General features: G+C 28.6%; 3 protein-coding genes across 13 annotated transcripts in view; 2 read left to right on the top strand and 1 right to left on the bottom strand.

Annotated features, from left to right (window-relative positions):
• The window catches only part of LOC101492738 (zinc finger A20 and AN1 domain-containing stress-associated protein 8-like), a 2298-nt gene extending 828 nt beyond the window's left edge, over positions 1-1470 (bottom strand). The window contains exons 1-4 of one of the 6 annotated variants that reach the window (XM_073366022.1): positions 1249-1470; positions 1119-1162; positions 175-468; positions 1-88 (exon numbers count right to left, since the gene is read on the bottom strand). In XM_073366022.1, coding sequence (XP_073222123.1) covers positions 1-74 — 74 coding nt within the window. In that variant the 5' untranslated portion in view covers positions 75-88; positions 175-468; positions 1119-1162; positions 1249-1470. The remainder of the gene's footprint in view (positions 89-174; positions 469-1118; positions 1163-1248) is intronic. The other 5 variants (XM_073366023.1, XM_027332940.2, XM_073366024.1 and 2 more) reach the window with 5 other exon arrangements.
• Positions 1471-9338: 7868 nt separating this feature from the next.
• LOC101491529 (serine/threonine-protein kinase Nek6) lies at positions 9339-15336 on the top strand. Of its 5 annotated transcripts, none has more exons than XM_004493477.4 (14): positions 9339-9496; positions 9816-9952; positions 10321-10387; positions 11298-11363; positions 11526-11572; positions 11958-12003; positions 12088-12168; positions 12252-12294; positions 12386-12435; positions 12687-12768; positions 12857-12906; positions 13006-13079; positions 13172-13223; positions 13302-14602. In XM_004493477.4, the coding sequence occupies exons 2-14, from the start codon at positions 9831-9833 to the stop codon at positions 14433-14435; spliced, it is 1914 nt and encodes a 637-aa protein (XP_004493534.1). In that variant the 5' UTR covers positions 9339-9496; positions 9816-9830; the 3' UTR covers positions 14436-14602. The 5 variants fall into 5 exon arrangements, with proteins under 5 accessions (XP_004493534.1, XP_004493533.1, XP_073222187.1 ...); XM_004493476.4 differs by having other exon boundaries at positions 9340-9496; positions 9792-9952; XM_073366086.1 differs by adding an exon at positions 14833-15336 and having other exon boundaries at positions 9347-9952; positions 13302-14447.
• A 5392-nt stretch (positions 15337-20728) lies between these two features.
• On the top strand, positions 20729-24889 carry LOC101491955 (ABC transporter G family member 12-like). Of its 2 annotated transcripts, XM_012713835.3 has the most exons (9): positions 20729-20957; positions 21288-21370; positions 21601-22062; positions 22292-22405; positions 22701-22826; positions 22907-23194; positions 23524-23796; positions 24166-24273; positions 24415-24889. In XM_012713835.3, exons 1-9 carry the CDS (start codon positions 20807-20809, stop codon positions 24778-24780), a joined length of 1971 nt encoding a protein of 656 aa, XP_012569289.1. In that variant the 5' UTR covers positions 20729-20806; the 3' UTR covers positions 24781-24889. The 2 variants fall into 2 exon arrangements, with proteins under 2 accessions (XP_012569289.1, XP_027188737.1); XM_027332936.2 differs by lacking the exon at positions 23524-23796.
• The last annotated feature ends 389 nt before the right edge of the window (positions 24890-25278 follow it).

Here is a 25278-nt window from a genome sequence, read left to right as displayed (position 1 = left end):
AAGAAACCACAATTATTAACGCAAAGAATAGGACGTTCTGGTGTCTGGCATCCCATCTCATCGTGAGACTCCATCACTCTGTGACCACCTGCATGTAAGGCACCTCAGCCTCTCAAGAATATATACATACACGAAACAAAAACCTATTCCAAAAATAACTACAAAAAACCTCACATATAGTTGCAAATTTACGATTTGTGAATTGAACAAACACGGAAAAATTGTCCTTTCCGGTACTTCAAAACCAGCGGCTAGATACCACAAGAGTTCAATCAATAACAATAGCCATAACAAGCCATTTAGACATCAGCAGCAACCCAAGAGTTCTAGCAATAACAATACAAGTCATGTAGATATCATGACCAGGGCTTTCAAAATGCTCAGCAATTGCAATTGTGGCCTCTACATCAGAGTTCCTGATGCCTTCGCCATTGCAAGCTACCTCAAATGTGGCCGTTGCTTCAGCCACTGCAATTCTCCGCATAACGAGAAGTGATATGAACATCATATTCACAAAGTAATGTTTAAAATATTTGAAAAGAGAACTGACAGCATTCCTTCTCCCTCAGATACAAACTTTCCAATACAAGTGCCATCATACATATACATATTAGATACAAGGAAAAAATGGGTCTGCAGCGGACATTATGGTGCACCAGTAGCGCAGTTAAGCTGGTGGCATTAAAAGTAAAACCAGCTGCAGAGGATCCATTTTAAAAAAAAACAACAAGAGTTAACTCTATATAAACATTAGACAAACACATGGGGACACTAAATCCCAACCACTGCATAGATACAATCAATATTCACTAGTGACTCAAGCATGCAAACAAAGCCCAACAAACCCATCACCCACTTCCAGTGTATAACTAAAATCAACAAATTGAACATATGATAACAATCTCCAATCACACAAGGGACACACACAAAAACCACAACTTTCAACACCCCACAAACTGATTCAAGTCCCTTCAACAAAACCCATAAGTTATCACAAAACCCCACAAGAAAAAACCAAAATAAAACCCCAAAAAGGGGAGGAAAAAAACACTTTTTCAATCAAAATTCAAAAATTAGAAATTTGGAAGCAATAATAACCGAAATAGAAAATCCATCACCTAGGTGGCAGGGCTCACCGATCCTGACACTCTTATACTGTTACCTGTAAGAAGAAGAAGAAGATTATAAAATAAATAAAGCGAAAGAAAAAAGGATTGTATATATAGAGAGAGAAGGCATAATCATAACCTGAAATCGAAAAGTGTATAATAAGAACAGTAAAATCGAGAAAATCGAAGAGAAGTAGGATAATAAAACGAAAATACAGAGGGATAGGAGAGAGAGGGGTTTGATTCGGTCGTATCGTCTTGGAAAGGCTCCTCTCTCTCTCTCTCTCTAGGAGTCCCTCTCTCTCTTTCTCTCTCTTCTCGCTCTGCTTATCTCTCTCGTTCTGTCTGTTTGAACTTCATCTCAGCCAAAGTCGGTTGATTTTTTTAATTTACTAATATGCCCCCTTTGTTACTTTGTTATTACAATTTGGTCTTTCTCATCCGTTTTTATTTCGCAAAACTATGGCTATTTTTTTTTTTTTTTTTTTATAACTAATAAGAATTCGAGCGAATCGTTGATATTTATAGGTGTCTTTGTCATATTTTAAATAATTTATTTTATTTATCAATGATATATCCTGTATTCTTTATATTTACAAGTGATTAACGTGTGTATTATGTTTTTGTACAGGTTAGTGTAAAAGATTTGTTTAGTTTTTAAATATTTATTATTGTAGAATATTTATCTCATATTTTTTTATTATTGTAGAATATGTATCTTGTATTTTTTTTATGTATCGATATAAAATATTTTTCAGTCATCTTTTATATTTATCACTCTCAAATAGTTGTCTTATTTTTTTAATATTTATAAATTACAAATATTTGTAGAGTGTTTTTTTTAATATTTATTAATAGTAAATATTTGTCCAACTTTTTTTGTCCATTACTGTTAAAAAATATGTCCTATGTTTTTTATTTTTCATAAACAAATATTTATCTTTTTTTTTCTATATCAGTTATAAATATTTAATAACTGTATTTTAATATTTATCAATGATACATTGTTTTTTGTATTTTTTTGGGTCAACTTAGTTGTACTGTCATTTCTAGTATGTGATTTATTTGCATGTGATGTATTTAGGGGTGTATGTGGGTTGGGTTGGACTGGTTTTGACAAAATCTGATATCCGACCCAATCGATTATATTTGGTTGTGGTAATTTCTAAACTTGTATTTTTCATTTAACTCGACCCGATCAACAACAGTTGGGTTGAGTTGACAGGTTATGCATAAATAATAACCTATTCTTTATTTTACGGGAAAATATATTGAATGAAAATATATTTAATACTTAAATGTTTCAAAAACTATAAAATTTCAATCACATATTCAATTCTTTAAAAAATCATCAAAAGGTTCATTAATATAAAAATCAGTTACTAGACGCATCAACACCTTGCATCAGAATTCATATAATTATTATAACTAATTTGTATAAAAATCATAACAGTTGTGAGCACATGCATAACAAAAGAAGAAAGGTGGACGACGTCACAATTTCAAGAAGCTGAAAATCTAAAGAAGAAGAGCAATAAAACTTTGTTGAACTGCTGGGACTGCCAAACAAAATTTAATATATATATATATATATATATAACTAGTTACGGGTTGGGTCGACGGGTTTAATTTGTTAAATCCGTTACCCGAACCAAATATAAGCGGATTTCAACGGATTGGATTAGGTCAGACCCAAAAGTGATTGGATACAGATAAAAATTGAGTTGGGTTGAATGATCAGATTGGCGGATCGACTTGCACCCATGTACACCTCTAGATATATTTGCACTTTAGTTCTTGTTAAAATAAATTGAAAAAGGTAGTTTCGATTTTTTTAATCTTGATTTTTTTGTTAGTGTTCTCATTTCTTGTACTAATAATTAGAAAATAAAAAAGAATGTATAGTTAAAATAAAAAATTAATTTTTTTAATATTGATTTTTTTTCTTATAGTATTCTCGTTTCTTATACTAATAGTTAGAAAATAAAAAAAAATATATATATAGTTGAAAAAATAATATATAATTGAATGATTTTAATTTGTGTATGTAATGATAACGATGATTATAAAGTAGTATGAAAGGTTCTCCAAAATTTTTGAATGAAATAAATTGTTATTTTTATACCTAAATTTTTTGACAATGGTTAAAAATGAGGAGAATAATATTATTTTTTTGGTAGTTAATTTTTTATAAGATAGTTTTTTTTTTTACCTTAGTAGATATATTTTTTTTGTCAAAAAATAAAGTATATATATATATTTTTTTCTATTGTTAAATTTATTTGTCTACTCAAATTATGGTGTAACAAAATTTAAATAAAGAAATTTTTCTATTTTTTATAATTGTTTCTGATTTTTACGGTAGTTATTTGTTGATAAGATAGTTTTTTATTTATTAAGGTAGTTATATTTTTTTTGTTAAAAAAAATAAATATATTTCCTTTTTGATAGTTATTTATAAAAATTATTTGTTTACCCATAAATAATTATCTGGAAAAAAAATTAAACGAGGATAAAGTTTTTTTTTATATAGTTTTTTGTTTTTTATATTGATAGTAGAAATTCAAAATTATGTCTTTAACGATTTAAGTCTGACTTAATTACATTTTTCTTCTTCTTCTTTTTCGGTAGTAATTACATTTTTTTTTCTATTAAATTATTTTGTCTTCTTCTTATTATTGTTTTATATATTATTTTGGTTTTTTTGAATTACAAAAATAAAATATTTTGATATTTTAAATTATAAATAATAGACACTTTGACTATGTCTTTTTGTGTCAAACCTTTTTAATTTAACTAATTGAAATATCTTATGTTTATAACTTAAAAGATTAATGTATCTAGTATTTGAAAATTAAAAGATCAAACATTAATTAATTGAAGTATCATGTGTCAAACATTATCGACCACCAATGCAGCTCTGCTAACTACTCTAACTACCACTTTCACCATCGTCGACCACCATCAATCACCATTGACCATCTCTGACTACCACTTTGACCATTTACGATCACTGTTGACCAGCATCAACTATCGTCTATTGACCACTTGTTTATAGTTTACCATTAGAGGTAGAAATAGGTTAGACCTCTCAAACAAACTTGAACATATTCAGTAATAATATAATTAATATTATTATTAACTTTGAAACACTTCTATAAAAAATTAAGATTTTGAAGTAGTAAATATTAAAATCTTACATAGTATAATAATTGTATAATAATATGAACGATTCAACTTGAAAAGAACGAGAGAAAAAAAGAACTGAGAGAATATGGAAAGACTACTGAATATAGAACGACTAATGAGTGGTAGCCTAATTAATATTTTAAAATAAGAAATAATATTATTAATAAATAATAATACAAAAATAAAATTAATAAATAATAAAATATATATAGATCATCATGTGAGACCTAATAGATTTTTTTATAAGCAAGTCTGAACTTGACATATTTAAATAAATAGACTTTAAAAATAACACGAGTCTAACTTTTTTATTAAACAGGCTAGACCAGATCATAAATAGACTAGGTCATAGGCCCATGACGGACGACCTATACTATTTTCATCTCTATACCATCTTAGACAACTATCACTTTATAATATTTAAATTATTTTATGTTTTAAAATATTTTTCAAAATCAATTTAATTTTTTTTAGTCTCTTATAATGTGATAATTTTTTATTTTGATTGAGTTTAATAGACTTATACAGACAATGAAAAATTGTTTTACATTGTCATCAATAAAAAAACTACTATTCGTTTATATCATATTACAAAATTTTAAATAATCATATAAAAATGAGGTGACGTGATAAAGAACATTGAATATCGGTAAAAGATACTTTTACACTAAACTATTCATTCTAATGGTGCAACGATGTTCAATTTTTGTGTGGAGTTGATTAAAAAAAATGTATGTGCATAGAAGAATATAAAAAATTTGTCGCATAATGACGTATTCAGATAATCTTTTTCCTCTAAAACAATTTCAAATATTAAAATAAAATTTAAAGAGAATACACAATACACTCATAATATAAAATAATTTTATTCTATCATTCAATAAAGATTTTATATTTAGTCAAATCAAAGAGACAATTTTAAAATTAGATGTATAACATGACAGAAAAATAATTTTTCATTGAACGTCAATTATAAACATGTAGTTTATTATGTATCTGTTTTAAAGTGTCCACTATAACCTATACAATAAACTTAAATATTTTTAAAAATACACACTATAAACTATATATTTACAGTACATATAATAAATAAAATATCTAGCCTGAATATAATTTACAGTACTTAAAAAATATAATTTTTGTGATATGATATGACTTGAGGTGTACCTGGTTACTTGCTAGCTAGTATACATGGTTCTAAAGCTATATAATCTACAACGATGGATCATTCCACTCTACAATTCTGGGTACTTTAATGGATCTGATTCGGTAGTAAAAAATATTGATTTAATAGTAAAAAAAATGAGTTTAATATGTTATTAAAATCTCTAATTCCATAATTTTTTTTACACATTTTAAGCAAATTTTGAAAGGTGAATGAACAACCACGTAATTTTTTAGTTGACATAGATTAGAAGTTTGGTTTAGTTACCTTTTTTCTGCATGTTTTGCAATGGATTTTGGTGTGGTCACCATCCTTTTCACTTTGCTAAGTGGGTCTTAAGTAATCTTTGAATAAATAATTTATTTAACAGTTTATACCAGTTTATAGAATAAGCACTAAAATAAAGTCAAATTATTTTTATATAAATTATAATTTGTTTTCATAAGCTATTCAACTTATGAAAATTAGTTGAAAACAACTCATAGACATGCATTAAGTTGTTTCCATAAACTCTCCTAGATAATCTCACAAATGCATATGCAAATAGATAAGCTCAAATAAGTTAATCTAATTAAGCTTTTAATTTATTGCCTTACCGATCTACATTTGTCTACATATGACAATCTTATGGACTCATGTCATAACCAAATACGCCTCTATGATTAAATCCTCACAATTTGAATAGCATCTCAAGACCATCAAAAAATCCTGTTGGGAATCTCGCAACGACCAAATTGTCACTGGAGATACCTCATCAAAGGGTTCTCCATATAAATATCACACACTTTAGGTGTAAGATACACAATTCATCTTGACATAAATATCTTCACACCATCCAACTCTCACTGACTTGAGCGTTGGAGTGTTTGCAGGTGCACCTCTACTCAGAGTTGTTTCGCCGTACTTCGACAATACTAACCGTTTTTGATTGTCACCGAAGTCTTGCTCATGATCAAATAGTATACGTAAATATTTAAATATATATCATATTTTTTAAACCAACAAGGTACATTTGCGTTCACATGCTCTTTTGTTTTTACACATGTACGAAAAAAAGAAGAGAGAAAAGAAAAGAGGAAAACAAAAAAGAGTAGACGATGAGGAAGAAATAAAGAATGCCGATGTTCTCCATTTAAGTTCAAAATGATAATTGAAGGAATTTATAACTTATAAAAAATATTGAAGCATTACAAAATTTATTGGGACTATTTAGAAAAATTTAATTATTTGGTAGATAATTAATACATAATATATAGATGCAATATGGATTAGAACTTATAATTACTTTGTTTTCCTAAGATGCCTAATATACATCATCATTTGAAAATAAACTACAAACCGACAGTTTAATTTAAAGCGGGAGTCCTCAAACAATATGACGTGACATAAATGATAGATGTCTGACTCTTTCAATCATTTGATTGATAACATGAACAAACACATGATTAAGTTATGGGTGGGACCACTTAAAAATTGCACGAGAGTAGCTAATAACTTTGTAATTCTAAGGTAATTATATGTTTTTTTTTTTGTAAACCAATATATTCTTCATGCACAATTGTAAAGACTTATTCTTCAAGATAATTAAAATCTTTTTAAGGTGTTGACATAACATATGTTTTTCCGTTCGCACCGACCAATGATCATAACTCTAATTAAATGTTGATACTAATCTATATTAAAAAGTAAATAAATGATGGATGTATATAAAGAAATATATTTTGAGAGATGTCGACCATTAAATGAATCTCAATTCAATTCGAAGAATTAATCAAAAATTGATCGCAAAAATATCTAAACGAAATATAAAGTTACCAAAGTTTAAAGTATTGCAAATTTATGTTGTTCAAGTTAAGGTTGAGATTTCTAAATGTATTATGATCCACCTTTTCATAAAAGTATGGTATTTCTGACAATATGGTAGTATATTATATTTTTCATACTAAACAACTGAAAATATTTTTAAATTAATTATTTTAAATTCTATATTATTGAGTTTTATATGTTACTATATTTAGAGTGGTGTTTCTTGATGGCATGAAGTATTAGAAAGCCGAGAGACATATCCAGATTGTTCTGTATATTGTATATTTAATTGTTGATGTGGTCGTATAAGGTTTTATATATTTAACTTTAAAAATGGTCAAATATTCTATAATTTGTTCCATTAGTTTTTGAGAGGTTCGAATGAGAAAGATTGTTATATTGTTTTTAAAAATTAAATTTTCATATTAAGTATTATTCGATTTTCTATTTCTATGTTTTTCTTATGCAATACTTCTTCTAATGTTTTTATCAAATTTGGTATCACCGTGATGTTTGTATAGCATGTCCTGTCTTTTGGATTGTTAGCACTTATCCACATTAATAAAAAGTTGACGTTTTTCAACGGAAATTTTTATTTCCTATAAGTTGTTTGCATATGAAAAAGAAAGGCAGGGAAAAATGATAACTTCTAGATAAATGCTTCATATGCTCTCATGAATAACTGAACTCTTCCCTGCAAACTTTATTAACCTCTTTACTGTCTCTTAAATAACCCAAAATAAATTAATAGTAACAATTCTTACTCATAACAATGACATGCTTGCATGTGTGGTAAAGTATACTATATAGCTTGGAAAGGAAAAAAATGATGACCCTTGTGTTCTTTTTATTCTAATTGTTTCTTGATTTCTGAGAAGCAAAAATAACTTGGAGGGTCAACACTAATAACTTGTCCTTGAATTTATGTATGTACTTCATTTGAGTAAAACAACAAAATTTAATCTTGTGGTATTGTTATCTTTTGATATTATTGTATGGAGTTTCTTATGATCATGGTTTACTATAGTGACATTGCACCTCATTCATTCACGGATTGATTAAAACAAACTCATTTAGGTTCTTGATTTGACACCATGATCACCAAATTAAGTACATTAACAGGGAATTTCATTTGTTGAGCACATGCTTTGAAATTATTACAACATTTCTTAGAGCTAAATAAACACCATTAACACCTAAATTGTACAAATATGTATCTAACATAATCACAGGTCACAACAAGTTGGTAGTTGACCCACATGAGATTAGCATAAAATTAACATATTTAATATTCACAATTTACAATTAACCCAAACTTGATCATATGATCAAAAACAACAAAAAGAAATTCCTTCACTTCTAAGAATGTTGTAGGTGTCAAATTAAATAAATAAAATCATGTCCCTGGACCAGTTAGGTTGTTGGCCAGCGCATCACACCACACGAGCACAAATCCACACAACTTTAATTTCAAACCAAATCACTCTTTTTTGGTCTTATTTTTTTTTAGGTTTTGTTTTGATATGTTAATTAATTTTGATATGTGTTCCTTCTTTAACTATGATTTTGTCGGTCACTTTAGTTATTTTCGTTAATTTTATTTAAAAAACATTAAATGTACCATAGATGTCACTTTTGTTTGAAATCTTAATTTTGACATTTTTACGAGTAATTCAGCTAACATAGTCAGTAAATCAAATTGACATGGAATACATACTTAAAGTTTTTTGAAAAAAACTAACAAAAAAATCTAAAGTGACTTACAAATACAATAGTTAAATGACTAAAATGAAACAATAATTAATTAAGAAATCAAAACAAAACGGAAAAAAAAGATAAAGAATTAAAAGAGTAATTTAATCTTAATTTTATGTTTTTTTAAAATAAATTGTGATACAAAGTATTTTTTTTCCTAATTGGCTATTGTAATTAGGTCATGTATTTAAAATTTGATGATTCTATTTATTATAAGGTACATGGAGTGTGACATTACAACATAGTGCTAGGAACATTCCTTATTGTGAATCTGTGAACACAAGCAATCAAATAAGACTTTTTCTTTAGTTTTTTCCATATCTGTCCCCATCTTCTTCATTCATATACACTCACCACTATAACACTTGTATAATATAAAGTATTTATAAATGTGACACTATAGTCTTCTTTTTCTATTTAGCTTTTACTTCACTTTTATATCGTTGCTCTCTCTCTCTCTCTCTCTGAGGAGGTAGTTATTGTCATAAATTGTGGAATGTAACTTTACTCATATTTCTTGTGAAAACCATTCAATTCAATGTTGCTGGAACCCCATTGAATAACAGTACTAGTCACTAAAAACTTCTTTCTCTTAGAATACTTTTATTTTTTCCCAATTAATGCTCTTTTAGATGAAAAAATTGGGTAGAAAGGGTTGGTAATTGAATTCACACTCACACATAGTTTACCATAAAAGAATCATTTTTTCTCTTTTTCCTTTGATTTTCTGAATTGGGTTTGTAGCTAATCAGGATCTGTTGCTTCAGTGCTTCACTGTTTTTGTGTTCTAGCTTCTGAAGTTTTCCATGGAGATAGAGAACGGTGAGATGAAGTCCAAGAAGATGGAAGAGTATGAAGTGATAGAACAAATTGGTAGAGGAGCTTTTGGTTCTGCTTTTCTTGTTCTTCATAAGTCTGAGAAAAAGAGGTAAGTCAATGAACGAAACGGTTAACTTTTTTCCCTTAATTGCTTAAACCATGCAGAATAAACTGTACTTCAAGATTATTGTTTTTTTCAATTGTGAAAATGGACAACCCCATGAAGAAAAATTTAATCTTTTTTGTTTTTTGTGTTTTGTTGGTAAAGTTGGAACTTGTAATGTTTGATGGCTGTTAGCTTTTCAAGATGAATTGGAGATTGATTTTTTTTGGCTAAATAATGGACAACCCAACAAAGAAATTTTCAATTTTTTTAATTTGTTTTCTATTGTTTGAGATTTTCATGTTTAATTGTTGGGATTGATTGTCAACTTCAATAATTATCAATTTTCATTTCATTGATTTAATCCCCGGTAGGTATGTGTTGAAAAAGATTCGCTTGGCTAAGCAGACAGAGAAGTTCAAACGTACAGCACACCAAGAGGTTGGTGTAACATACACTTTCACTTGATGCATACACTCACTATCCACCATGCAATTATTTATTTATTTGTTTAATATATTCTTCACTTCCCTGAACAATTAGACATGTATATATTTTGCACCAAATTCGTCAAACAACTGTATTATTTCTATACTTAAAAACACAAAATATTATGCAAAAACATCACTATAGTGAAGGCGATAGGTGATTCTAACTAGGTTGGTCCCATAACCACTATCAATCATATGCAACATATCAAAATTTATGAATAAGAAAGAACAAAAAAAAAAAAGAACACGGGGCAAAAACCTGACCCATGAAAGAAACTCATCTTAATATATAGCTCGGTAAACTATTCCTGTTCCTGAAAATATCTTCGAAAATAAGGGAACGAGCGAGATCTCACCAAACAAAGTCAGCATAGTAATGCCATGATTAGCAAGCTTATCAACATCAGTATTTCCTTCCTTATAGCCAACCAATGTTAGCAGAGAAGTAACCAGAAACCGCGAATCATCTGACATGACCAATGACTTAAGTAAAACTATGGAACAAAAGAAATAAATCATCCGACGTGACCAATGACTTTAGTAAATTCACATTGAAATAAATTTGTTAATAAAAATCTGGTAGGTGCTATGCTGCTCATTATTGTTTAAAGTACTGATCAAACCAGAAAAGAGGGTGTTTCTTTTTTGAATATTACAAAATGCTGTTAAGTGTAACACCAGATGAGACATCATTTTCTTTTTAATAAGTACCATCTTAATAGAGTTTTTCTGTAAATATAAGATGGTATACTTAGTAATGATTTCACAGACCTCAGTTCTAAGAGGTTGTGTTAAGCTGGTTTTGAATGATTACTTTCTGTCTACTTTTATAAAAATGACACAGTTCCTCTCTATTACAGATGAATCTGATTGCAAAACTGAATAACCCATATATTGTGGATTACAAAGATGCTTGGGTGGAGAAGGTAGGAACATAGCCTTTTTTTTATTCATTTTTTGTTTTTTAATTTTCAGTTGTACATTCATATAGAGATGAAAAATTAGGTTTGATGAGTTATAGATAAATCAGATATTTCTGTTGTTTATCACTCTTCATTGACAAGTTTGTGATATTTCATGTTTTGTAGGAGGACCATGTATGCATTATAACTGGCTATTGTGAAGGAGGTGACATGTAAGTAAAGCAAATACTTGTTAGTAATATTGGTTCTTTCTTGCATGAATAAATGGTTCAAGCCTTTTGTTATTTAATTAAACATGTTTTGTAGTTAACACATACTATGGAGAATGTGGAATTTGTCATTGTTGATAGATGTTGAATGTTTTGCAATGACCATGGTATCCTCTCCACATAGAAGCTTGATAGACAAATATATATTTATTTGTCCATTTCGTAACACTATAATCTTAATCACATTCTAATTTTGAGACGAACTACACTTCGATACAAGAGTTTGGGATTTCATGTTTTTGTTAAAGATTAAAGATGAAATACATTAGAGATTATTAACAGTGGCATGAAGTCCTAATCATGAAGCATTGCATTTTTTATGGAGCAGGGCTGAGAGCATTAAGAAAGCTCGTGGATCGTTTTTTCTTGAGGAGGTAATTAATAATTTAATCTTCTGTTCCTTAATATTTCATCATGAATATTCCATACTCACTTTGGATTGCCAATTTCAAGTGCAGAAGGTCTGCAAATGGCTAACTCAATTATTGATAGCTGTAGACTACTTGCACTCTAACCGAGTTATCCACAGGGATCTCAAGGTATTACATATTCTCTTATACTCATAAAAATAAAATAACATTCCTGTGATGTTTACTTATTGAAACTTAATGTAAATCCTCAGTGTTCCAACATATTCCTCACCAAGGACAACAGTATTCGGCTCGGTATGTAGCATTATCCTTTGAAAGCTCAAAAAATTTGGATTTCATGTTTTATGTTATCTAAAGAAATATATTTATTGTGTGGAGTGTACAGGTGATTTTGGTCTTGCCAAGCGACTTAATGGAGAAGACCTCGCTTCCTCGGTATTGCGCGTATATTTTATATGTTAGCATTTATCTGATGCCTCCTTAATGAAACTTCGTATTTTGTACATTGCAATGGACTGTCATGTCAAGTAATTGATGCTTTTCAGCTTACAGTAGTTAAGCTGATATTTTTGCAAACTACAAATATTTTTTGTGTATCATCCTATATTTTTCATTCTTCGAATTTGAACCTCTTATTGCTAATGTTAATGATACTTTGAGAATGACATATTGATATCTGTTTCTAGGTCGTTGGAACTCCAAATTACATGTGTCCCGAGCTCCTCGCGGACATACCATATGGTTATAAATCTGATATATGGTCTCTTGGTAAGGATCATGAATGTGTTATTCTAATTGACAAAGCCTTATGATATATGACCTTATGTGTAATAATGGTATCTCTCTGTATGGAAAGGTTGCTGCATGTTTGAGATTGCTGCACATCAACCAGCATTTCGTGCTCCGGTAAGAATTTGAACCATCTGCATGAGTTAACTCTTATTCCCTATTCTTCAATACAATTTAAGCTAGAAAAATAATTTAACAAATGAGTGAATGAAACAGGACATGGCTGGACTTATCAATAAAATAAACCGATCCTCCATTTCTCCACTGCCAATCGTTTATTCTTCCACGCTGTAAGTAAACTATTCATAGTTTATTTTCCCTTTCTTCTGCTTTTTTTATTTCATCATAAGGGTATATCTGATAGATGATGCACTTGTAACAGGAAGCAAATTATCAAGAGCATGCTGAGGAAAAATCCAGAACATAGGCCAACAGTGAGTTCAACCGAGCCTGTCTAGGGCGATTAGTTTGATGGAACTATTGTTTCTAATGCTGCATCTCTTTGTTGACAGGCTGCAGAATTGTTAAGACATCCACATTTACAACCTTATGTTCTTCGCTGTCAGAATGCATCATCTAATGTTCTTCCGATATATCCCATAGTTAATAACTCTAAGGATAAGACCAAAAGGTCTCCAAAATCTAGTTGTTGCAAGAACCATAAGGACAAAGAAATGGGATTCGTAAATCGTTTGGACCGGATTCATCCAATTGTGGGAAATGGCGATGTACAGACAAACAATCTTCCTAACAAAGGCGAGGTAACAATCTCAACCAGCACGGAAGACAACCTTGAGACCAAAACGGTTGATCTTTCCAGTTACATAGTTGAATCTTCTACTAGTATCAGCGGCTCGAAAGATGGGTCAACAACATCTGAATCAACTACTTGCAGTGTGTGCAGGGAGGACTATAAAATTAGAACAGCAAGAGAAATAGCTAACAATGGGATCACCTCAAAGAGCATACAAGAAGATTCTCTGCATGAAGAGGAACAAAGATTCGCTGCAAAACATTTTCAGAAATCAGAAGGGGTTGTTGACATACATGCAGCCACCACTGAAGTTGAAGATATGTTTTCCGGCAAAGCCGAAGCACAAAGGGAAGATGCCAAAGTTGAGGACCTCAGGAAATCAACTACTTCTAGTGCAGGCAGTAACAAAAATAATTCTATCAATTATGAAAGTTCATTGCTAACTCTGCATCTTCTCAGGGTTGAACATGACACTGAAGAAGGCTCACATATGAATTGCTTGTCATCAGAGAGTAATGATAATACAAATACACTTGCAGTTAAGGATGATGACATAGCAAAACAGCACATTATTCGCTCCAACCAGAAAGAAGACGATAATTCAGTCAGGGTTGATCTGAAACCAAATGGAATTTCATTGAGTGTAGTTACTGCAACAGATGGTGATGGCGACGAAACAATTGATAATGCGTTGGATAGTCCATGTCAGCAAAGAGCTGATGCATTGGAATCTCTGCTCGAGTTATGCGCTCAGTTACTTAAACAAGATAAACTTGAAGAGCTTGCTGGTGTGTTAAGACCATTTGGAAAAGAAGCTGTATCATCTAGAGAAACAGCAATATGGTTGACAAAGAGTCTCATATCTGCTCAAAAGTTTATCCCTGAAAACTAGTTTGTGAGAGAGGTTATCCTCATTAATTTATATACATTTGTTGTAAGAAATGTGTATTTCAAATGGCATATAAGTTTGTTTATTGAGTTTGTTGCTTGGTTGATGATTGGAGCTTGCATGCCACATATTGTTTATTGCTAAATGTTTATATTAAATTATTTTTTGTATTGTTGTCTTTTTCCCCCTGAATCCTAAACTACTGAGCTAAATTCCCAAATCAATAGGTTGAACTATATGTAACATGTAAAAATCATACATTTGCACAAATATATGAAACAAATTGCTATTTCATTCAACAGAGATATCACAGTTATACATATAGTTTTTTATACAATATATATATATTTTCTTTGAGTTACATAATTCATTCTTCAGCATGTCACATTTTTGTATGAAGCTTAATGGAACAAGGCAAAGAAAGACACAACAGATGCACCAACCAAGGAACCAACAAGGGGAATGGCAGCTGAGGCACCACTGCTTGGGCCAGGAGCTGGGGCAGGAACCTCTGCGGAAGCCAATGCTGCACTCATTGAGGCAGCGGCGATGAGAACAGCGCAAGTCACCTTCTTCATGTTCATGTTCGTGTTGAACTGAATTGTCTTGTTTTAAAGGTGCTTGATTTTGTTTTCTTGTATGTTTTTGTAGAATAAAGGATTTTGCAATAGAGCTTTTATAAAGATGGGGATTTGTTTTATTTTGGGAAAATCAAACTTATTTTTGGTTGTGAAACTGTGGTAATAAATTGTATGGTTTTGCAAGGTTTCAGGGCATGTTTAAAAGGTTATGTGTGGTTTATAGGTGTTATGTGTTGTACCTTCTATTATATTGGTGGCACAAAAAGATTGCCAATTAATCTCCAGGTACCTATGCTAACTAGAACCATTAAAATGCTTACATATATTGGGGTTTTTATTTTATTTTATTTTGTTTCTCCATTTTTTCTAATATATAATGGCTGATTTTAAATTTTGTTTACATTAATTTTATTCTCGTTTCTACCATTTTTACTTATTAGACTTATTAGGAATGTTTTAAAAAACAATTCGCCACATATTTTTCATATCATACAAAAAATTTCATTCTATATTGCTGTGTTTATTTTTTTTAAAGTTAAAAATTTATTAAAAAGAAAAGAAAACAATTAAAGACATAAACCTAACCAAGATAGAAAAAAATGTTTAAAAAACTTCTCATACTATACAAACCTCTATTAATAGAGTAATCATAATTATGAAATATTAATTGTCAAACATTATAAGTATACATCAAATACAAATAATTGTAAATTAATTACTTTAATTTCATGTCAATTAACACTATAAAACAATAAATTAAATTTCATTAATTTCAGTAAAATAAAACTGACCAACATTTAAAGAGACATAACTTTGTCCATTATTTCTAAATATTTATATACTATATATGTTTACCAATATTCAAAGTAGAAAATAAAATACAAATATTTTTGTTCTTTCACTCGATCATTTTAACCATCGATCTATGTGATAATTGTAATTTTTATTTATTTTAAATTAGATATATTAGAATTTTAATTTACATACATTATAACTATTATTAATATTAATAGAGTAATCATAATCATTAACATTTTGGTTTCAAAACCGAAATTCAAAGTGAGGATTTCGCATGTGTATTGTCTACACCATACAAAGTGAGGATTTGTATATATATATATATATAAATCAACTTTGTTTTCATATTTTATTTTATTGAAAATCAAATATATTTAAATCTTTTTGAATGATCAACTCTAAAATTATTTGCATTCAAATATATATATATATATATATATATATATATATATATATATATATATTATAGTGTCATTTTGTATTTTTTCTTTGCCTTAAAAATCATCTATGTAAAAAGCTCGTGATTGAGTGGTTTGTCATCTTCGCGTCCTGTTTATATTTATTTTGCTAACATCTCTATTTTTTATTTATTTAAATTATTTAATATCTTTGAGCAATCCTATGATGTAAATTATCACGAATAACAATAATATTTGGATATGTTATACTTGGCACTAGGGGTGAGAATAAGTCAGGCCAGACCAAACTTTGAAATGCCTGAGTCTGGCCTATAATTAATTTTTTAGGCCTAAGTCTGACCTACGACCTATCAGGTTTTTTTTTCGGCATGACCTGACCTTTTTTTTAAAAGTCTGGCCTGGCTTGGAAGCCTATTTAAAAACCTTATTAATATTAAAACATTTAAATGCTTTGCTCATATCACGCTCTCCATATACCAATTTCACTTTACATATCTATATATATTAAACAAAAAATAATTTTTTCTAACAAAATAATCTTTAAAAAATCTGAAACAAACATCCTTTAAACCCTAAAACATAATTCTTGATTTCAAAGAATAATTTTTTTTTTTTTTTCTGAAACAAACACACCCATTATTATCTCTCAAACAAATATGAAAAGACTACTAAGCTATTGAGTAATTGAATGGCTACCTAATATGGAACAACTACCAAATATGAAATGACTACCGAATATGGAATGACTATTGAGTGATTTTCTAATTGATAGAATTTAAAATAGGAAATATTATTATTAATATAATAATAAAAAATAACATTAATAAATAATTAAATATATAGAGGTTGGCCTTTCAGGCCTAATAAACTTTTTTATAAGCCTGAGTCTGACCTATTTAAATAAATATGCTTTAAAAATAGTCTGAGCATAACATTTTTATTAAATAGGTCAGACCATAAGTAGGTCAGGCCATAGGCCCCTGTCGGACGTTCTAGCCTATTCACATCCCTACTTGGCACCATAGCTTTTGAGTTGACTTCCAATTCATAACAAATTTGATGGTTTTGAATATTGTTCCCTTCTAACAATACATCACTCTAATAACCAACGTATACAGATGTTGATGATGCTCTTGTAGATAATTTGTGTTAACTAAATTAGGTAAGTTAAAACAAATACCTTATACATTATATTTTTAGGGCCCTGTAGGATATACCTCATATTCCTTAAGTGTATGTAGAATGAGTTATGATTCTTCAAAATCAACTGTATCCAAGTCAAAAATTTCTTCACAATTTTTTCTTAATAAAAAATAAAAAATTTGCGTCTCCTAAATCAATGTTGGAGATATAATGAATAAAAGAAGAGTATGCAACACGATAAAATTAAAATTAAAAGTGTTTTAGGATATAAATTATAACTAACACTTTCAATGTCAAAGATTAAGTTTCTAATCTTATTATTTTATTTGGTTATGCAATATGGAAAAGAAATTGCCTTCTATAAGTAGTTAAATTCACTTGTCACCAGCCTATATATATTTGCAGGATTAGTATATACGTTATAGTACATTGATCATGATTTCTAACTAATGTAGTTCGTGTCGAGTAAACATTTCTTTGTTACATCCTAAAATAGCTACATCTAAGTATTGACGAGAGTCAACAAAATATAGTACAGTTGGTAATGATATTTTATCTATCATATTATATAATTATATTCAGTGGCAAATCTTGCACGAAATATTGGAGGGAGTCGGAAAACAATAAATATTAATTAAAATATTATAATTGAAATTTTTAGAAGTCATGTAATTTTTTTTAGAGTTTTACACAATTCATACATAATAGACAAATTGCAAAAGTTAGAATTTCAATTATCACAAGTTTTATAATTTTCACAAGTTACACAATTTTCACAAGTCACACAATTCACACAAATTTTTAGAACTTCACACAATTCAATCAAACAAAATATATACATTTTAAGATTTTTATCTTTGTCGAAAACTTTTTTCTTAAAAATGCATCAAATTTATTATATTTAGACATCGTGTTACTCCTAAAAAATACACATTAATTAAAACAATTAACAATTAAAAAATAGTATCACACTATATCATATAACATGTAAAAGTTTGCTAATAGTTAGTAGTTGAGTTGTTAATTAGAGTGTTATAGTTTGTTCGAGATTAATTAGTTTATCCAATCTATATTAAGTAATTTATCTATATATAAAACTTGTTGTATTAATTTATTATATTTTATCGGTATAAATTGTAAGAGAGGTAGTACAAATTGAGAAAAGATACGAGAGAAAAGGGTACATACAATATATGCGAAAATGTAATTTTTTCAAAACCATGCTATTTTGAACATAATAATGTATTATTATTATATAAAAAAAATTTGATAATAGATAATTATATATATATATATATATATATATATATATATATATATCCGTTGCTATGTCAAAGGGCTATTAAGCTGGCTTGAAAGTGATTTGTAACCAGCTGCAATGAATTGAGAAATGATAGAATGCAAACCGTGCCTTCTAATTTCCTTTTCTACTACGTCCAGTAACTCACAAGTCATTACTACTAATGCTATATATAAAAAAATAGCTTAATTCATTAAGAGCACAATTCAATTTATATGATAAACACCAACTTATAAGCTTAGTGTATGTTTGATTTTAAGTTAAAACACAACTATTTGGTTTTTTTAGAAAAAATTGATATTTACTCCAAAATTCGGTACATCAAAGTTTTTTTTTTTAAATCAAAATTGATATCAAGTATAATTTTTTAGTTGAGTATTGTGTTGGGTCACAACAATAAAATAATATCATACAGATCAAATAAGAGATAGAAAAAGAGAAATCTAACAAAAATATTCATTTTTTTTTTCTTTCTTTTTTATTTAATAATAATAATAATAATTAATGGGTTCTATTTGAAGAGTGAATACACTTAACAATTACGTGTATAACTTTTAAATTATTAAATGCCTGGATCAACTACCTCAATTGGAAAAGTTTATTTGATCACAACTTCTTAATAGATTGTACACACTTCTATAACTCAATGTAATCTTATTTTTGGAATGGAGGTATCAATTATGGTAATAGTTTTGATGTATAAATGTTTAATTAAATTTTTTAGAAATGTGTTTATTTTTGGTAAAAAATAAATAGAAATATGTTCATATATATTCTTTATTTACTCTAAAACTATAGTAATAATGGACATCTTCTACCATATTTAGTTCACCACCGTGTAGGAGTGTAACCGATCCCACTAAACTCAATCTCTTATGCCTTGCATAATTTCTATAAGATTCAAAATCATTTGTTTTCATATTCAATATTTTCTTTTAACTCTTAATTTTATTTTTTTTCATAAACGAAAAACTCAGAATATATATTTCAAATTTTAAACATTTTAAAATATTTAAAACGAATTGATTTTTCAAAAGAAAATTTCAGAACCCATTCAACCATGTATTTAGCGCTGGCTGTGACACAACCCAAAATTTTCTACAATCCGAACTTACGCTAAAAAATGTGTTGGAAGTTTTTGTTTTATTTTTTTTTTAAGTACATGGATTTTAAATAATTCAAAATGTAGAAAAATCTGGCATTTTAAATTTTAGACAATCGTACGAACATTTTTTTTCCTGAATGTTTATTGTGAAAAATGGTGGAAGAAAAAGTTGAGAATTTTGTTTAGTCAACTAAAGTTTAGATTTATAACATTCTCAAGGGTGTGTGGGAAGTGGGGGCAATCGACCCAGCGCGAAAATTGACGTACAAGTCAAATATTATCGTAGGAGTTTTCTATCACGCATCACCCATTTAAATTTGTCACTCCTAATTTATATAAAAATACAATTTTATTTTTTAATTTAATAAAATTTTAAAATATTTGAAATTACTCATCACAAAAAAATTATTCACCACATTGAAAATAAGTTCGAAAATATGATAGAAAGTAAAATTTCTTAGGATTCATATTAATTAATAAAAGATATAGTAAACTAATTAACTAATTAAGCTTATAATCAACTAAGTAAGTAAGTCAGCTATAACTAACTCATTTATTTATAATATATATTACCTCTCTCATAATATAAATATAAATAAATTAGAAAAAGTGAATGTATAAAGTTCTAAATTTGGACCATATAAATTTACTTTCATTAACTTATATTTGGTCATATAATGAAAAAAGGGAGTTCATTCTTTTTATTTTTATAAATTATTTGTAAAAATTAGCAACGGTAATTCAACAAAGTCAATGTAAAAAACCATTACGCCATCACATACATAGTGTCATTTTATCTATGCAAATAGTAAAATTAATTATATGTATGTATGTATGTATGTATATAAGTATTAAATAATGCAAGTAGCAATTTAGTATTTTGGAAAATCACTTGTATATAGTAGTGGTTGTTACATGTAGATTATAATATAAATATATATAGAGAAAATTGGAGAGCAGAGCAAATATAATGAGGGAATTATAGAAAGAAGAAAGCAAGAAAAAATTTAGAGTTGATAGATATAAAAATGGTGATGATATGGGAAAATGTAACAGTAAGAATTGGTTCAGAAAAGAAGTTGCTTGATGCTGTCACTGGTTTTGCTCAACCTGCTAGAATCATGGCTGTTATGGGCCCTTCTGGCTCTGGCAAAACCACCCTACTCACTTCTTTGGCTGGTCTCTCTCTCTATTTTTCATTTTAAATGTCATCAGATTATTAATTTAGAATCTTAATTTTTGGCATAAAAAAAGTTTTGTATTTTCATTTATTCTGCTAATTAAGGTCTAGTATTTAGCATATAAAATATGTTTTTCTATTTTTATTTTCTGCTTTGACTACTAACTATAACAAAATTGACATTTTTGTTATTTTACAAGATTTGTATAGAAAAAAAGTGAAGACAAAAAATAAGAAACAGATTTTTTTTTTAAATATAAAAAAGGTATTACTTAACTTAGTACAATGTTATATTGTTACCATGCAATAAGTATTCTGAATTTTTTTAGGATCACTTGCTGCAAATGTTTCAATGACTGGCAACATTGAAATCATTGGGAAAAAGAAGAGAAATTTGTACTCCAAAGAAGTGGTAAGATAATATTACATGTTAATAATAAAAAAAAAATTATTGCAATGGCATGCATAGTAATCAAATTAGAGATTAGTTTTTATACACGAAAAGTTTAAAAAGATTTACAAAGTCAATGTATCTAACAATTATGTTTCATTGACGGTGCAAAAACTCGTTATATTGACCTTGTATATAAATTAAAAACATAATTTTATCTTGATAGGAATATTAATTTTTTCAATTTTCAGTCTTATGTGGGTCAAGAAGAAATTTTGTTGGGAACTTTAACTGTAAGAGAAACCCTCACATACTCAGCAAACATGAGACTTCCTTCAAACATGAGCAAACAAGAGATAAAGAAAGTGGTTGAAGAAACAATAATAAAAATGGGTCTTGAAGAATGTGGTGATACTAAAATTGGGAATTGGCATTTAAGGGGTATTAGTAATGGTGAAAAAAAGAGACTTAGCATTGGTCTTGAAATTTTAACACAACCCTTTGTGTTGCTTCTTGATGAACCTACTAGTGGACTAGATAGTGCTTCATCATTTTATGTGATTCAAGCTCTAAGCAATATTGCTTTTGAAGGGAAGATAGTTATTTGTTCCATTCATCAGCCAGGGAGTGAAACTTTTAATATTTTTGATGATTTGCTTTTGTTATCAAGTGGTGAAACTGTTTATTTTGGAGAAAGAAAAATGGCTACAAAGGTAAGCACTTCTTAATTTCACACCACATTCTAATAAATTAAATATTTATTCAACCGAATCAATTATATCAAATAATCATAATTGTTAATGTAATTTAAATTAAATATTTATTCAACCGAATCAATTATATTTTTGTATATAATTAATTAGATATACGAAAAAAATAAGTGTCAATCAAACATTTTTGTAGTTTAAAATTATAAGCCTTTAAAATAAATTTTGGAATCAGTTTTTTGAAGATGCAGGTTTTCCTTGTCCTATCAAAAGAAATCCTTCAGATCATTTCATTATGAGCATTAATTTGGATTTTGACTTGGTTAACGAAGCTCTTGCAAGATTCCATGTAAGTCTAGAAATTTCTGGTTCTACTGCTAGTAATTTTTGTTGTTGCTGTTATTTTTGATATTTTTAAAATTAGCCTTTTTAATCTCTTCCATTGAAATATATCATTATTATCATATAAATATATCGGACGTCAGTTTGAATATATCGAGATCATTAAAAGAAGTAATTAATTTTTGCAAAGACTAAAAGTATATAATTTCATATTTGTAGAGATAAAAACATATTTAATTCTTTTAATATTATATTTGTTGATCAAGTTTTTGAATGTGAATATTTTATATTTTCATTGACAGCCAACATCATCAAATTCAACAACGGGAATGAGAACAGCAGACATTAGAAGGGAACTAATAGAGAGTTACAAAAGTTCAGAGCTAATCATCAATGCAAGAAAAATAATTCAACAACTAAAAACCAATGTAATAATGTGTTCCTTATAGAGAAGATTAAACTAATTTAAGCATAAATTCATTCACTAGTTTTAAATGCAAATGTGTAGGAAGAGGAAACAATTAACTCCAATATTGTAAGGAGTAGTGCTAGCTGGTGGAAGCAACTGTGCACATTGACCAAACGTTCTTTCCTTAACATGAATAGAAATTTGGGATATTATTGGCTGAGGATTATATTCTACACACTTACAGGAATTACTATTGGCACCCTCTTTTTTCACATTGGCACAAGAAACTCTTCAATTTTGGTTAGAGGAAAGTGTGTATCATTCATTTATGGGTTCATGATATGTTTGGCATGTGGAGGATTGCCATTTTTCATTGAAGAATTGAAGGTAATATTTAAATTCTTGATAAAATTAATTGTTGAATAAACTAATAAATATAAAATAATGTAAAAAGTTATTTTATTTTTGATTAATGTTTAGAAAAAATTGATTAAGATCTTATAGAATCTACATTAGTAAAAAAAAGGCTTATAAAATCTAAAAAAACAAAAACCCATATAGTAGTACGCAAAAGAAACTCTTATCAAATATCTCTATTTTAATCGTATAATGTTATACACCATAAATTATTATCTATAAGTTTATGCATTGAAATATCAATATTGTTTACTTTATTTTGTTGAGTACCTAATAAATGTCCCAATAAATTAAATTAGGTGTTCTATGGTGAAAGATCCAAAGGGCATTGTGGAGAGGCTGCATTTGTAATATCAAACATTATATCATCATTCCCTTTCCTCCTTTTAATATCACTCTCCTCTGGATTAATTATTTATTTCATGGTGCAATTTCATCCTGGTTTAACTAATTGTACATTTTTCTGTATCAACTTATTCTGCTGTCTATCTGTTGTTGAGAGCTGCATCATGGTTGTAGCATCAGTGGTTCCTAATGTGATGATGGGTATAGGAGTAGGGACTGGTTTTATAGTAAGCTAATCCTTTCTTTTCCCCTCTCTCACACACACATTTAGATTTAATTCATAAACATTGTTAGGGTAAGATATTTTACAAATCATCGGATCATTAAATCATCTTACTTAACTTTTTCATAAATTACTTCTATATATATATATATATATATATATATATATTATATATATATATATATATAATTAGTTGTAATTTATTGACAATATAATTTGTTTATAATTAAGTCAGCATTAACTACATTTGTTGATATTTTTTCACAATGTAAAAATTTGCAGCATAACTGCAACCGCAGATGCAACCACAATTTAAAACAACACTTACAATTATAGAGTATATCAAATTGAAACTCTTAATGGTTTGGTGTAGATTTTCATGATGATGCCCTCTCAAATATTTAGACCACTGAATGACATTCCAAAGTTCTTTTGGCGTTATCCTATGTCCTACCTCAGTTTTGCTACTTGGGCTGTGCAAGTACGATCTCTAACCACACTAATTCTGGGTCCACATAGATTATGGAGATAAATAAGCTCCAAATACTAGCTTTTGATAATGACACTCTTCTTTTTATTGTATGTATAATACAATAATTATTTCAATACTTTTCAATTATAGGGACAATACAAGAATGACATGTTGGGGGTTGAATTTGATCCTCTGATACCTGGAGACCCAAAAGTAACTGGAGAACATGTATTGCCAATACTATTTGGTGTTCCACTAAGTCATGGAAAATGGTTGGACCTAACAATGTTGGTTATCTTATTATTAGTTCATAGATTTCTTCTTTTCTTGGTGCTTCGGTATCACAAAAGAGGGATAACACATGTTCTATGGTTTTATGTCAAGAATAATCTACAATCAACAAAAAGAGTTTTATTGAAGAACAAGCAATCTATTTCTTGTAAGAAACAAGAACCACCACAATGTCCACTATCGTCTCTAGAGAATGCTCTGTCTCCAAATTGTGCAATTATATAACACTTTCATATAATATTATAAAGTATGTTGCATTTTTCTTTTTAGGTGTCATTATTGTAACACTAATAAGAGACATTGCACATTCATATCATATTATATAACACTTTAATTAATCTCCAAAAGTGTTTACAAAATGTTGTTTAGTTTAAAAGTCGATTTTAAATACTGCATATCATATTTTGAAATGGATTGTTCCGCTTAAACATGTTTATCATTCTATTGACATATAGAAGATAGAAATTTCATTATTTTCACTGAGAAAGAAAAGATCTAACTTTGCCAACATATGCAAAATGCAATGAAGCTTTCATTTCATACTGCTTGATCCCCTGCTAAAAGCATAGTATGTAGGACAGAAAAAACAATTAAATATGTAGCAAAGCAAGCAGCAGAACCAATTAAAGTTGATTAGGCCAGTTTCTAGAAGATTTTTCTAAAACTAATCCAATTAAATTAAATGAACCAAACAAATTGCACAAAATGTCATGAATCACTCAA

This window comes from Cicer arietinum, chromosome 3 (assembly GCF_000331145.2).
Source record: "Cicer arietinum cultivar CDC Frontier isolate Library 1 chromosome 3, Cicar.CDCFrontier_v2.0, whole genome shotgun sequence".
In the NCBI taxonomy this organism is placed as follows: Eukaryota; Viridiplantae; Streptophyta; class Magnoliopsida; order Fabales; family Fabaceae; genus Cicer; species Cicer arietinum.
This window is presented reverse-complemented; position numbering and strand designations above follow the sequence as displayed.